This window comes from Elgaria multicarinata, chromosome 13 (genome assembly GCF_023053635.1).
Source record: "Elgaria multicarinata webbii isolate HBS135686 ecotype San Diego chromosome 13, rElgMul1.1.pri, whole genome shotgun sequence".
NCBI classification, from domain to species: domain Eukaryota; kingdom Metazoa; phylum Chordata; class Lepidosauria; order Squamata; family Anguidae; genus Elgaria; species Elgaria multicarinata.
Window position 1 is genome coordinate 19191918 of NC_086183.1, and position 13324 is coordinate 19205241.

Genomic DNA, 13324 nt, shown 5'->3' on the forward strand with positions numbered 1-13324 from the left:
TCGCTTAAGGCAACAAAATATTTTGGGGTGGCCCTGCTCTCTTTGTCTAGCCTACCTCACAGGATTGTTGAAAGGATACAGTTGTTGGAATTGGCAGGGAGAGAAACATATATGCCACCCTGATAAATGTTGTTTTATAGGAGAATGGGATGCTGATGTCAAGTGAGGGCAGGGCTGGTGTTGGAGAGCAACATTGTGGAATCTGTCTTAAACTGGTAACTTGACTTGTGCTTGTGTGTGTGTGTGTGTTCTTTCCTTAGACCTGACCAACAACATCAGAACTTCACCAGCCCTTGGACCGCGGTTTGGGTGAAGATCTCTTCCAGTTGGGTTGGGCTTCTCCTTTACTCATGGACTCTGGTTGCTCCCCTTGTGCTTCCGGACCGCGATTTCAGCTGAAAGATCCAGGCAGCACCGCGCCACTCAGAACGTGCAAGCAAAAAAAGAAAAAGAAAAAAGAAGAAGGATTTGTTGCCATGGAAGAATAGATAAAAGGAATCTTGTTCCTTAAACTTGGGATGTGAGCGCTGGTCCCTGTGGATCCCAAAGCTGTCAACTATTGGATTTCTTTTTTCTTTTGCCTTTTTTGCTCTTTTGCATTCAGATAGCTCTTCCACACTTGTGCCTTTCTCTGTTCTTTTTTATTATTTCTAAGGAAAGTGTTAAAATGAAGTGGTCCAATTCTGTGTGGGATTCTTGATGCATAGGACAAAATGATTGATGGGTGGTAGGGGACACACAGGTTTGCTTACCAGTGCTAATGACCTCTAAGCCAATTGTGAAATATCTGAGCAGCCTAAAAGACTGCTAACTGTCATTTTTCTAAAGAATGCTCAGCATAAGAATGTTTTTTTTAAAAAAAAATATAGCTGTTTAAAAACTTTTTACAGTTTGCCTTGTTACAAGAAGCCTTTTAGATTAATCTCAGATCATTTTGATATGGAACTCGATGTAACTGGGGGAAATTAAATAAATGGACAGATTCTGAGTGTAAGGAAATTCAAGCAAAATTGGATCTCTATCCATGAGACCTGATTCCATGTATTCTGTGGGAAGAGCACTTTGGTTCAGCCAAATATTATCAAAGCAAGTTGAATTTTTTATACGCGGAGACAGACCTTTTAAGCTTTTCCTCTCAATGTATGCAGAGCTCATGGTTCGACATATTGGGCATTTGCACGCTGAGCTATGGGCTTTCCCTGAACTCCGGAAACTCTTTTGCACTTTTTTGGGGCAGATTCCACAATTTGTGCAAATTTCTGCGCAAACTGCAGAACCTGTAGGAAAAAAAATGCATAAAATGGCCAGAAAATCTGCAAACTGGTCCAACTCATTGCAGATGGAGTTAGGCACCACAGTGAGAATGGGAAGGAAGTCCAGGTGGCTGAAGCTAGGAAAACCCGTCGGAACTCTGCCCACAAATGGATTTCTCCAACATCCATAGAACTGATTTATCTATTTATTGCATTTATATACTGTCCCATAGCCGCAGCTCTCTGGGCAGTTTACAAAAGTTAAAAACAGAAACATTAAAACGAATATACAAAATTTAAAAATATAAAAAGCATTAAAAACACAGTATTCTTATAAAAACAGCTATTCTGGGGTCCATTAAAAACAAACAAACTCCGCATATGTTGTTAAATGCTGTTAAATGCCTGGGAGAAGAGAAAGGTCTTAACCTGGCACTAAAAAGATAACAATGTTGCGCCAGGCGAACCTCGTCAGGGAGATCATTCCATAACTGAGGGGCCACCACTGAAAAGGCCCTCTCCCTTGTTGCCATCCTCTGAGCTTCCCTCAGAGTAGGCATTCGGAGGAGGACCTTAGACGTAGAGCTCAGTGAACAAGTAGGTTCATGTCCGGAGAGGCATTCCATCAGGTATTGTGGTCCCAAGCTGTTGATAAGGATCAACTCAGCTGCCTACCTGTTTGGAGTTGGTGTGGTTATGGAGACTGTCTGTCTTTACAAGTTCCCACTCTTCTGTCATGTTAGTATAGCACAACCAAGAAAGAGCACCCAGGGTGGAGCTATGCCAGAAAGCAATAGAAGCAGGCTGAGAGATGTCCATTTAAGCTACAGCCAACAGGAAAAAAGCTGCTCTCAAACGCTAGAGGGCAGCACCCATCTTTGCAGGCTAAGGAACTGCACCTTGTATTGATGTTTTCAATACAAGCATCTAAAGCTGCTATGAAATACTGGACAACTGGTGCAATTGAGGCAGCTATTTGCATAGTGGGGAATTGGAGGTGGGGGTCACGCTTTCTGTATAGGCAGAAGGAGCCAATTTGGCAAGGCCTGTTTTGTTGGATGCTTAGAGCAATAGAAGTCCTCCTGAGTTTTTGACTTGAATGCAAGATATGAGGGCGAGAGCCTTCTCTCTTGCTCACCCCAGTATCTGGTCCTCGAGAGGTATATTGCCTCTGGCTGCGAAGGTTCTATTTAGCAATCATGGTTACTAGCTCTTGTTGGGCATCTTTGGTTCCATCGTCTGCTCATTGACGGAATTGGATTTTTATAAAAGGGTTATATGCACATTTTGTTCCATGTGTGCAAATGTGCAGTAGTAGCTCAGTGCAAAGATGCACAACCAACCACCCCCAATATTTTTTAAAATGGGTCATTTTCAGAATCCATCGATTGAATTTATAGAAATCTGAACTCATTTGAATCTGTTGCAGGTTTCTCCAACATTCCTAGTCAGACCCACAGCTGGGTGTGGTGTGGTGCAGGGGTTTAAACTCCCATTCTCTACTCCTTGCTAGCCTGCCCCCACCATCTGCTATTTACATTTTTTAAGAAAACAAGAAGAACACTATACTACACTAACTGCAGTCACTCCTTTGGCATCACATCTAGGTTGGCCTTAAGTCTCCATCCTTTCTGCTGGTAGCCTAGCTAGGCCTATGTGACCAGCCAAGCTGCAAGCCATCCACCAGCTGGGCTGGGAGTTTACTTAGGAATTGCCAAAAAAGAAAGAAGAGAGGAAAAATATCACCCCGAAAGAGGACAGTGATCTGCATAAAATGTGCATATGGTAATATATGTGAATAATTCCAAATGTAAAAATAATTATTATCATTCCAGTAGAAATACTGTACATCTACCCACAGTGTGGAAGGCCGTAGGCAGAGGACCTGTGTATGCCTTTCGGTTCAGACTGCTGTCCAGGTGCTAACTGCGGATGGTTCTTTTTATCTTTAATCTGGAGTTGAATGGGGTATCCTTTCAAATGGAGGACTACCCTCCGTAAAAGAGGACACCTGACCACCCTACATTCTCACAGGCGGGTGGCAAGCCTGGGATGGGATTCTCCCTGCCCCTACTCCTTCCTTGTGTTGTGTTTCTCAGAAAGTTCTCTTCTACCTGAAGAGAGTCTAATCTCTTGGAAACTTCCCCCTAGGCAAAATTATGCAAACTAAGCGAGACAATTGTCTGACCAAGGAGAACAGGAAGCCCCTTCCCAAATGCCTGTAACTGCAGAGAGCCTGGTGTGGAGGCAGGTTCTGTCGCAATCCTAGTTGGACTGACTTTCTCACACCTTTCTTCCACTCTGTGTGTTTTAGCTTCCGGCGGACCCTAGCATCAGCTAGTTTGTCGGGGCGCCCTCCTCCTGAAGAAAGTTCACTTCCCACTGAGTGTAGGATTTGGCCTTGATGAGATAAGCTCTGGAGAGGGCAGACTCCCAGCTGGGGAATCGCCCGTGAGAGCTTCCTCCCCCACAGGTACAGGCTGGCTGGTGTCTGGCGCCTCCTCCTCTAGGTCCGAATCTGATTCTGATTGATTACCTGAAACACCTCCTAAAACAAGGGCAGTAGGGTTAGACACGACACCCTGCCCCTACTCCAGATCTCAACTGTTGATCCCTAAATCATCGCTAGTCCATTGCGGGTGGCTTCCTGGTTGAGATTTATGGCTCATGTGCCCCACTCAGGAAATGACACGCCGAGTGGCTCGTTCCGCTCCGTTCACCTCTTGGATGCGGCGATGCTGCTTAAGAGAATTAAAAGGCTCCCTGTGCAATTATTTATTGAGCACCGTGTAATGATGTGTACCGTCTGATTTGGTTGCTGTGAAAGGTTATAAGTGGATTATTGCCTTCCCAGTCCTCTCAAGGAGGCAGACACAATGACATCATCTGTATTGGCCACCGACCAGAATTATCTCGCTGCTCTGTTCTTTTTCAAAGTCCTCTTTTAGAGAAAGAAGGCTTTGGTAAGATGGACACACATGAGCGCACCCACACCAAAATACATGTCCCTTCCTTCCCTGTCCCATCTTCTCTTTGTTTCCTGTAACAGCTGGTCAGCGTTCTGTGGCCACCAAGTGTGCTCATTCTTCATTGGTTTATTTTTGGACTGTTTATTTGATTGATTTGTGCCCCACCTTTCTACCAAGACAAGTGGTACTCAAGGTAGTTTATAATCCTAATCAAGGCACCTTACAATCATAAGGGCAGCTGTTCTTTAGTTTTTGTGACCCATTAGAACTCTTCCCCCTGCTTTCCCTTTTGAATTGTGCCCCCAAATTACTCGTAAGCCAATGCAAATAAAAAAGGCCTGGAGTTAACACGTCCTGAGAAGCAAACACCGGAAGCTACTCCTGTTGGCGTTTGGGCCAGCTGGAGTTTCTGAACATTCTTCAAGGGCAGCCCCATGTAGAGCGCCTTGTAGTGGTCCAGACTGGATGTGACCAAGGCATGAGCGGCAGTGGTCAGATCCATTGTGGAGAAAGGTGTGGAGTTGCTGAGAGCACGGACCAAAGCATTGATGCATATTCTGAAAAGCAAACATGGCTACAAGCAAAATGCAATCAAGGCACATACACGTCAGGGGCAGGGCTGTTATTAACCAGGGATTATGCAAACCTGATGCTCATCCATCTTATTGTCACTCCTGGCTGGGCTTCCACACTTGTCCCTGGCAAGTGATGTAAGTCTAGTTTGAAGACGCAGAACCATATGGTCCTAATTATAAGGCCACCCATCTACTGGATTTTTGGAGGAAAGAGGGCATTGTTGCACTCCTTTGTGATGGCGGTCTCCAGAGCAATGGATCCTCGGGCATGGCTTCTTCTAGGATTGCTGGTAGCCAAAATACTAAGCATCTCTAAGGGGCAAACTTGATGTGATTGCATGATTGCATTTAGTGTAACTAGGTCTCCTCCCACTTCTAAATAACAGAAGGCTTTCGGGGACTGGGGAGCAAACTTTGGAGGGGGGTGCAAGGAATGATTGGGGGTTGATGAATAGAGGGTGTGGTTGTGAGTCTGAACTGATGTAGGTATGTGTGTTTGTAAGAGAGCAACACTTTAGGGTTGATCCAGGGATTGTCTTCACGCCCCCCCCCTCCACCGAGAGAGAGTTTGTGTTTATGTGTGTGTTGGTACAGTGTGTATGGGGGGGGGGAAGAGAAGGGTCGATATGTTGACTCAGTGTGGGGTGTGTGATTTTTGTATACGTATTTTATTTGTTACATTTGTATCCTGACTTTTCTTCTAAGGAGCCCATGGTGGCTCATAGGGTCCTCCCACTCTCCATTTTATCCTATAGCAACCCTGTAAGGTAGGTTAGGCTGAGGGTTAGTGACCGGCCCAAAGTCACGCAGTGAACTTCATGGCCAAGTGGGGTCTTCCCATAACTTGAATCACTGCACCACGCTGGGTCTCCATGTTTGTTGGGAAAATTATTTGGGTTGTTATTCCAATTTGCGGAGGGAATGAATTTGGGAGAAATTGTTTTAGAAGAATTCGTTTAGAAGTTATCTGGGGAAGCGGGCTTTCCTTCCTGTGCAATGCCTGCTTTACTGGAGCAGAAAACTTGTGTGTGTTCAAAGGAAAGTGCTTGTTTTTTACCCTCACCAGTTTGCCTTTCTCGGAATAAGCAGGCCATGATCTGACAGCTTTCATCGAGAGGAGTGAGATTTTGATTTTTCAGAACAGGAAAATCTGTAGATTTTTTTTTTTTAAAGAAGAAGGGGAATTTGGTGTTTGGTGACTGCCCAAATGTGGAGTGTTGTAGGTTCCCCCCCACATCTGATCTCCCCACTCAACATTCTCTGCACCCCCACTCCATTCCGATGTCATTTCTATGGTCTTTGCTGCTTAAGGAAGTTATCACTATTTATTGAGGAAAGTGTTCACTATAACTAAAAGTCCCTGAACTTTAAATATTACCTTATTTAATATTTTGTTATTTATATCCAGTCTTTTTTCAACAAGGCATCCAAGGCAGGTTACACAATCCTCCTCCTCTCCATTTTATCCTCACAACAACCCTGCGAGGTGGGTTATTCAATTTCTGAGGTTAACAATTCATAACACTGCTAGCCCAACACATTGCATTGTCAAAAGCGGAGCCCCAATGGAACCTCCCAGTCCCCCAGCCCCAAAACCTTTGCTGTGCCATCTGCAGTGCAATTCTAAGTATGTCTACTCTAGTAAGTACCACTGGATTCAGTGATGCTCACTCCCAGGTAAGCTTGGAGGATTGCAGCCTCAGACAACTGCCATGATCTGTCTCCCATGGGGTTGTCCAAAGCAGGTTGTTTCCCCCAGCTGCGTTACAGGACTGGCCCTGATTCACAAGTGCTAACTTGCATACAGGGTCCGAGGCTTGGCAAGAGGGTTATAGAAGTTTTTGTTGCTGACGTCTGCAAATTATAAAGTTATGATCAGATTTTCCTGAAATATGGACATACTCCAGTGTTTCTTGGAGACTATGCTGACTGTCAGGGCAATATACAAAATACTTTTGAGAAATGCAAAGGCCTCAAAGACTGTTGGATACTATGCATATTGACCCAAGAATGTGCGCAGTGCCTGGAAAAAGTACAACAGACTGTCAAGATAAGCATGCTCCCCAAAGCCTGTTAGGGATTATGCACAATGGCTGGAGAAAGGTTCACAATGTCCTCATCGTGAACAGATTATGTGCGAAAGGTTCACAATGTCCTCATCGTGAACAGATTATGTGCACATTCTTCATGAGTATATTCTCCATGAGGTGTGGTGAATGTGTAGAATGGCCAGTTGTTAAACAGATTAGCTGTTCAACTCACATGATCCCAATACACACACACACTTGCATATGTGTGCATATACACACACACACACACTTGCCATTTTTAAGTGAATCTCTGTCGTCTTTGTCCTGTATTTTGGTGATGCTCTTCCTTCTCTTTTGGCAATGCATAAATGGCCACCCTATCCTGCAAACATGTGAGCCTTGACAGGTACCCCAAATTCCCTCCCCCCACACACACCCAACCTCAGGGCAAGGAAATCTGGTGATGACATTGCTTGTTCCTATAATTTTTCAATGGAACTCAGGATTTCAAAGATAAGAACCAGCACTTCGAACTGAGCCCAGCGAGAACTAGGCAACCAACGCAGGTGAATGTAAGCCTATGTGGCAGGGTGTTGCTGTTTTATTCTTGTACTATGTACATTGATGGTGCTATATAAATAAATAATAAGTCATCAGACAGCCATGTTTCATCAGGCTCACCTGTTAATAATTTGTTGGTGCCATTTTGAATCATTTGGAAGTTTCTGAAGCCTTTTTATAGGTAGCTCCACGTAGAGTATTTATTTATTTATTTATTTATTTATTTATTTATTTATTACATTTATATACCGCCCCATAGCCAAAGCTCTCTGGGCAGTTTACAAAAGTTAAAAACAGTACACATTAAAAGTATACAAAATTTAAAAACACAAAAACAACAGTATAAAAACAACAGTTCTGGAGTATGTCATTGTCTAACATGGAAGTTACTAAGCAATAGTGGCACCACTGGATTTGGTGGGGGAGAGCCTAGAACCCAGCACCTGAGCTACCCTGCTCCCCGATCTGTAAGAGGAGGGCCGTGCAGTTCTCTTAGGCTTCCTTCGATCTTCTTGGATACTTTGCAGAAATTGGAAATGGTAGCACTTAGGGCAGAGGCCCTCTGCTAGCCTTGGGTGTCCCTGGCCAATGCCCCACTAGGCCACCTCCTGGAACCAGCCCTTTTACTATGGCATCAAACACTCTGCTAGGGCAGCCTGCCTTTTCCAGGAAAATTTTCTTTAATTTTTTTTTTTGCTTTTGGTGGACTTCTTTTTCCCCATGTTGGCAGTACTGTCTTTAGTGTGTGTGTGTGTGTGTGTATGGTTTAGAGGTTATTGTTTTGTAATGTTACGGCTTATGGCAGCAGCAGCAAATAAACTCGTATAATTATCCCTGTTTAAAGCAGGGGAGGTTACTCTTCTGCAAGGACTAAGATGGGACTCGGAGAAGTGCTTATGAAGCTACAGTCCTTTTTTGCTGGAAGCATCCAATTTGTTAATTAATTAAGCCAGAATTATGTTCCTAATCCAATTGGTGGCATAAGCGTGGAACGATCTATTATGTTCTCATTCTTTCTCTCCCGCTCTCTCTCTCTCTCCCCCCCCCCTCCTATCCAGGCAGGCCATTCTTCATTAGCTTACTGAAGTCAGGAAAAAATGGGTTTGCAATGATTGGCAGTAACAAGCATCCTTCTTGGACAAATGCAGATAGACACTAAATAGATGATGGCAAGTGGAATGAATACAGGGTCTGCTCCAGTCCTTCCCTGCACCCTCCTACAGCCCTCTAATGACTCCAACGTGTGCTTAATGGCTTTCTTGCAGTCGTCTCTGCTTTTTAATAAAAACAACCACAACCCTCCTTGTCATAGAAATCATAGTAATTGAAATGTTGCTCAGACTTTGCGCTAGACTGAGCTAAACAGGTCAAACAGAGGCTGCCGGTGGAGGCTGGTGACTTTTTTTTTGGGGGGGGGGGGTTGGTAGCTCTATCTTTCTTAAGCACCCTCCCTTCCCCCCACCCCCAAATCAGGAGTTCTACAGGACTTATGAATAAAGAGTGCCTTTAAACATGTGTAGAGTCCCATGATCTCTTAACTGAAGAAACACATATTGTTCTCTACACGCATGTGCTGATTTATACCTATAGATGCACCTTCAAAAATAATTATTACAATTTAAGCAGAAATGCAACTATTCCACCATGGTGCGGGTGGCCGCAACCAGGTGATCTGTGTGCCCTGCTTTTCCAATCTGCTGTCGAGGTGCTAATTCTGGATCACATGTTGTGTATTTTTACAGTTTTTAACCTTTGCAAACTGTCCAGAGAGCTCCAGCTATTGGGCAGTATAGAAATGTAATAAATGAAATGAAAATCGCAGCACCTTTGTTTTTAAAAAATCTCTAAACTGGAATTGCACAGGACAATCCTTCAAGTAGAGGATGATCCTCTGTAAAAGAGGGCACATGGCCACCCTTTGATTACCTCTTTCTCTCCTGGGTCTCAGGTGTAGATGGGAAAGCTTTACCCCTCCCCCTTTCATTCTCCTCCTCCTCCTGCTTCCTTCCCCAGCAACACAGTAACTCCCAAACCTTTTCTTGCCTGCCTTTAAGCATCTCTCACAATATCAACTCACGGATCTTCCATGAGGTTTGGCCCATGGTAAAAGTCCTCAACTGTCTTGAAATGAATCAGAGTGACTTTTAGACAGGGCCAATGCCAGACTATTTTGCGCCCAAGGCAAGGCGATCTACTTGCACACCCCCTCAATTGCCAACTTTGATTCAGCTGTTCAAGAAGAGTTTCTGAACTATTATATTTTCCTTTTATTATGTTTTTTTCTTAAAACAGCTAATTTGTATAAAACTGTGACCCTTAAAGGGCAGTACTGAGCCCCTGTGAGGTGTGCGCCCTAGGCGGCTGCCTAGTTGGCCTAATGGTCGCACTGGCCTGGCTTTTAGAAGACCATCATGGGACAGAGTTGCCCTTACCCCTTTAACCATCTATTAGGGTCTGAAATTACAGATTTCTTCTTCCTTAGAGAAGCCATTCAGTCTGCAACCCATTTGCACAGAAGATTATGAGCCCTTTTATCATTCTCGGGCACCCAACTGTACCCAACGGCTTTCAGATACTGTTACTTCAAGCCATGTCCCCGCTGATTAATTTGAAGCAATCTTGCTACATGATGAAAAACACACACATTCATCCTAACTGTGTGGTTCATAGTTCAGGCATTCGGGGACTTCATGAATTCCCTTGGATCTATTGGCACCGTGCAGGCAGGTGGTTGAATCCCAGGAGCTCTGCAGGAGCAGAGTGTTAGGCACCGAACAGGTTTCCACAGGTGAAGCTGTGCTCTGCTTGCTGCAGCCGTGATGACGGACCACAATGGATTCACTCAAGAGGGGGTGGGTGCAGCTTGGCAACAATGCTTGGCGCATGAATAGAGTGTTACAAATCCGGCCCTCTTACCAGCTGCAACATGTTGAAGTTTAAGAAGACCAAGCTGGCTGGGGGGTGATGGGAGTGTACCACAGTGAATATGGACGGTGCCAGGTTGAGGAAAGCTGGTATTGAATATATTCAATTTAAATAAAGATTTGATGTATCAATACCACGTTGGGCAACAACACTGCACAAGGACGGGCAATGGCCAGTTCTGCATTTGGCAAGCTTTCCAGCTGGAGTTGAGGAGGCTAGATTTGAATTAAAATCAACATCTCTCCTGCTGCCGTTCTTGCTGTGTGAGATTTGGGTTACACTCCTATTCTCACTGAATTGGGAATCAGCCCAGTTAAACTCATTGGGATTGACTTCTGAGTAGACATATATTGGATTGCAGCATTGGATCCTATAGCAATATACAAAATCCTACTTGGCGAGGAAGAAGGAGCAATTGTCTGTCTGTCCCTCTCTCTCTCTCTGTGTCTCTTTCTGTGTGTGTCAGTGTCAGACCAAAGGTCCATCCGGCCCAGCATTCTGTTCACACACCTGTCCACCGAAAACCCACAGGCAGGACATGAGTGCATCATCACTCTCCTGCCCTTGTTTCCAAGCAACTAGTATACATAGTTATACTGCCTTTGATACTGGAAGTAGCATATATAGCCATCAAGACTAGTAGCCACTGACAGCTTTATCCTCCATGAATTTGTCCACCCCTCCCTTTTAAAACCATCCAAATTGGTGGCCATCACTACCTCCTGTAGAACTGGATTCCATAGTTTAATGTTGCACTGTGTGAAGAACTCCTTCCTTTTAACTTGATTACTAAAGGGATGGGGAACATGCACAATTCCAGATGTTGTTGGGCTGCAGCTCCCATTCCCCCACCCTACCCCACCCCCCAATTGCAAAAATTTGAAATGTTTCTCCTAAATTTTTTAGTTACTGGCAGTCAGAGCTTTAAACTACAATGAGCTGTTCTTTTTCATATTTTTGGCACCATCCAGCACTGGAATGTGGTTCCTAAGAGCTTCTCCAAAACTGAATTCAGCCCTGGAGCTGGAAGAGGTTGCCAACTTATCTAGTGTCCCACCTAAAATTAATAACCAGCTTTGCTAATGTAAATGCCAGCATATTTTTTTTCTTTAATTCTTCTCTCTGCCTTACTAGAGCCTCACCTGTTTCTCAGGTTGGTGGTAACAGCTGGCTTTTATGTTTTGAAAAAAGGGGAGTAAAAACAGCTGTTATTGTCCCAGTAGGCCTTGGTGTAGTCTGAAATCTCTTTTGCACCTAGCATGGCCCTTGTAACATCTCCCACACTCTGCATTAGGAGGTTAGGTGTTTGTTTTTTAAAAATGTATGCTTAACGTCCAGTTTGTTGAAGAATTCTGGAGAAGTTGAAACCACACTGTTGCTGAGAAGGTCCGTCATGACGGCTTGCACATGTGTGTCTTGTTTTTGAGAGAGAGAGAAGCATCACTGCAGCGCCTTGCCTAATACAGAAAAAGATCCTGATGGTAGTCTCTAGACTATCCAGCTTTTGCTATAATTGAATTTTATGACTGGTATGCCTTCTATGCTAATTGAGTTCAGATTAATTGCTCTTCCAAGAACTCATGCTTAGCATGAGTTCTAAGGGAGATGAAGAAGTGCTACACTCCAGGCCAGAGGCCTGGACCAGTAAGTCTTTCTGTTTGTATTAGGTCTCAATCCTATGCATGTTTAGACAGGAAAAATAAATCCTACAACCCCCAACATTCACCAGCCAGCATGTGGGTGTTTAGTGACTTTGAAGCACATCAGGGTACAGATATCAGAGAAATCTGAAATGAATCAAATGAGTTTGGATTTCTAAGCATGAGACCTGTGGATTTTGCAGCAGACTATCTTTTCCCAAGTTGCATGGATTCTGCAGACTTGCAGACTGTTTTTTTCACTTTTCGGAATTTTAAGCAAATTTAGCTGTACAAAAATCTGTGCAAAAATAAAAATAAAAATCAGTGTCCCCAAATGCGTGTTTCCTCCATAGGCTAAAGCATGAACATTCACATGGGGGGAGAGAAGGGATTTGAGCACTTTTGCAAATGTGAATTTTCACAAATTCAGGAAATAGGAAAAAAAAAATCTGATCCCATCAATGAGTGGGTGACAGATTGAAAGGCACTTGACAATCTGTGAAATGCAGATGGAACAGATTTTACAAAATCTGTACATCCCTCCATCAGAGGGATGCTGGGCCCATGGGGTAGACGGTCATTAACTCTACCCTCACAATGCAATTACTGTACTGACTCTTGGATTCGGAGGCAGACAACAAGTCACCACCTACCTCCAAGAAGTGCAGGCACCTAAAGGTTCAGGCTCAGTGGGCTGCTAGATGTAGAACTGCCCACCTGAGGACTAAGGACTTCTTATGAATAAAGGTATACTTGTGAGCAAGGCTTTGCTTGCAAGTTGACCATTCTTCAGGGGGCACTGAGGGCCTGCAGCTGTGCTCTGGGTGGGGCTTTGAAGGCTCAGGCTTAAAAGGCTGCAGTTGTGGGCAAAGGATGCAGAACAATGTGTATGTATCAGTTTGTGTACATGTGTATGTATCAGTATGTAACAGCTTTCCCTGTTAATCTTGCTCTTCCCTGGACTTCAGACTGCCGACTGATCTTGTCTTGGTACTGATCCTGGCTAAAACCCTGTTAAAGATACAGGAGCCCCATCCTCCTTTTCATATGGTCAGCCTAAAGACAAAAGGGATTACTGAGATGACAAAGGTAGTGGTGTGCTCAGGTGAAACCCAAGTTTTGCAGAAGTAGGAAAATAAAATAAAATGTATACCCCCTGGCCCTGAACAACCTATTAAGGGCCATTGCCCAGTGACAAGAGAATGCTGGCTGACTGTTGGGGTGGCAGAGACAGAAAACTGGGGATGGGTGGGATGGAATGGAATATCCTGCAAGAGCGCATGACTGCCTAGTTGCAAGTCAACATTTTGTTGCAGGTTCAACCAGTCATATGTTAATCATGATCAATCTCTTGATCATGATTAATACCTT

At 44.2% G+C, this 13324-nt stretch overlaps 2 protein-coding genes across 2 annotated transcripts in view; one reads left to right on the plus strand and one right to left on the minus strand.

Moving 5' to 3' along the window:
- Positions 1–999, plus strand: part of SERINC2 (serine incorporator 2) — a 42429-nt gene extending 41430 nt beyond the window's left edge. The window contains exon 10 of the mRNA XM_063140094.1: positions 261–999. Within this exon, the coding sequence (XP_062996164.1) occupies positions 261–399 (139 nt within the window). The 3' untranslated portion in view covers positions 400–999. The remainder of the gene's footprint in view (positions 1–260) is intronic.
- FABP3 (fatty acid binding protein 3) overlaps positions 1–13324 on the minus strand; it is a 414574-nt gene that overhangs the window by 83367 nt on the left and 317883 nt on the right. The window lies entirely within an intron of this gene.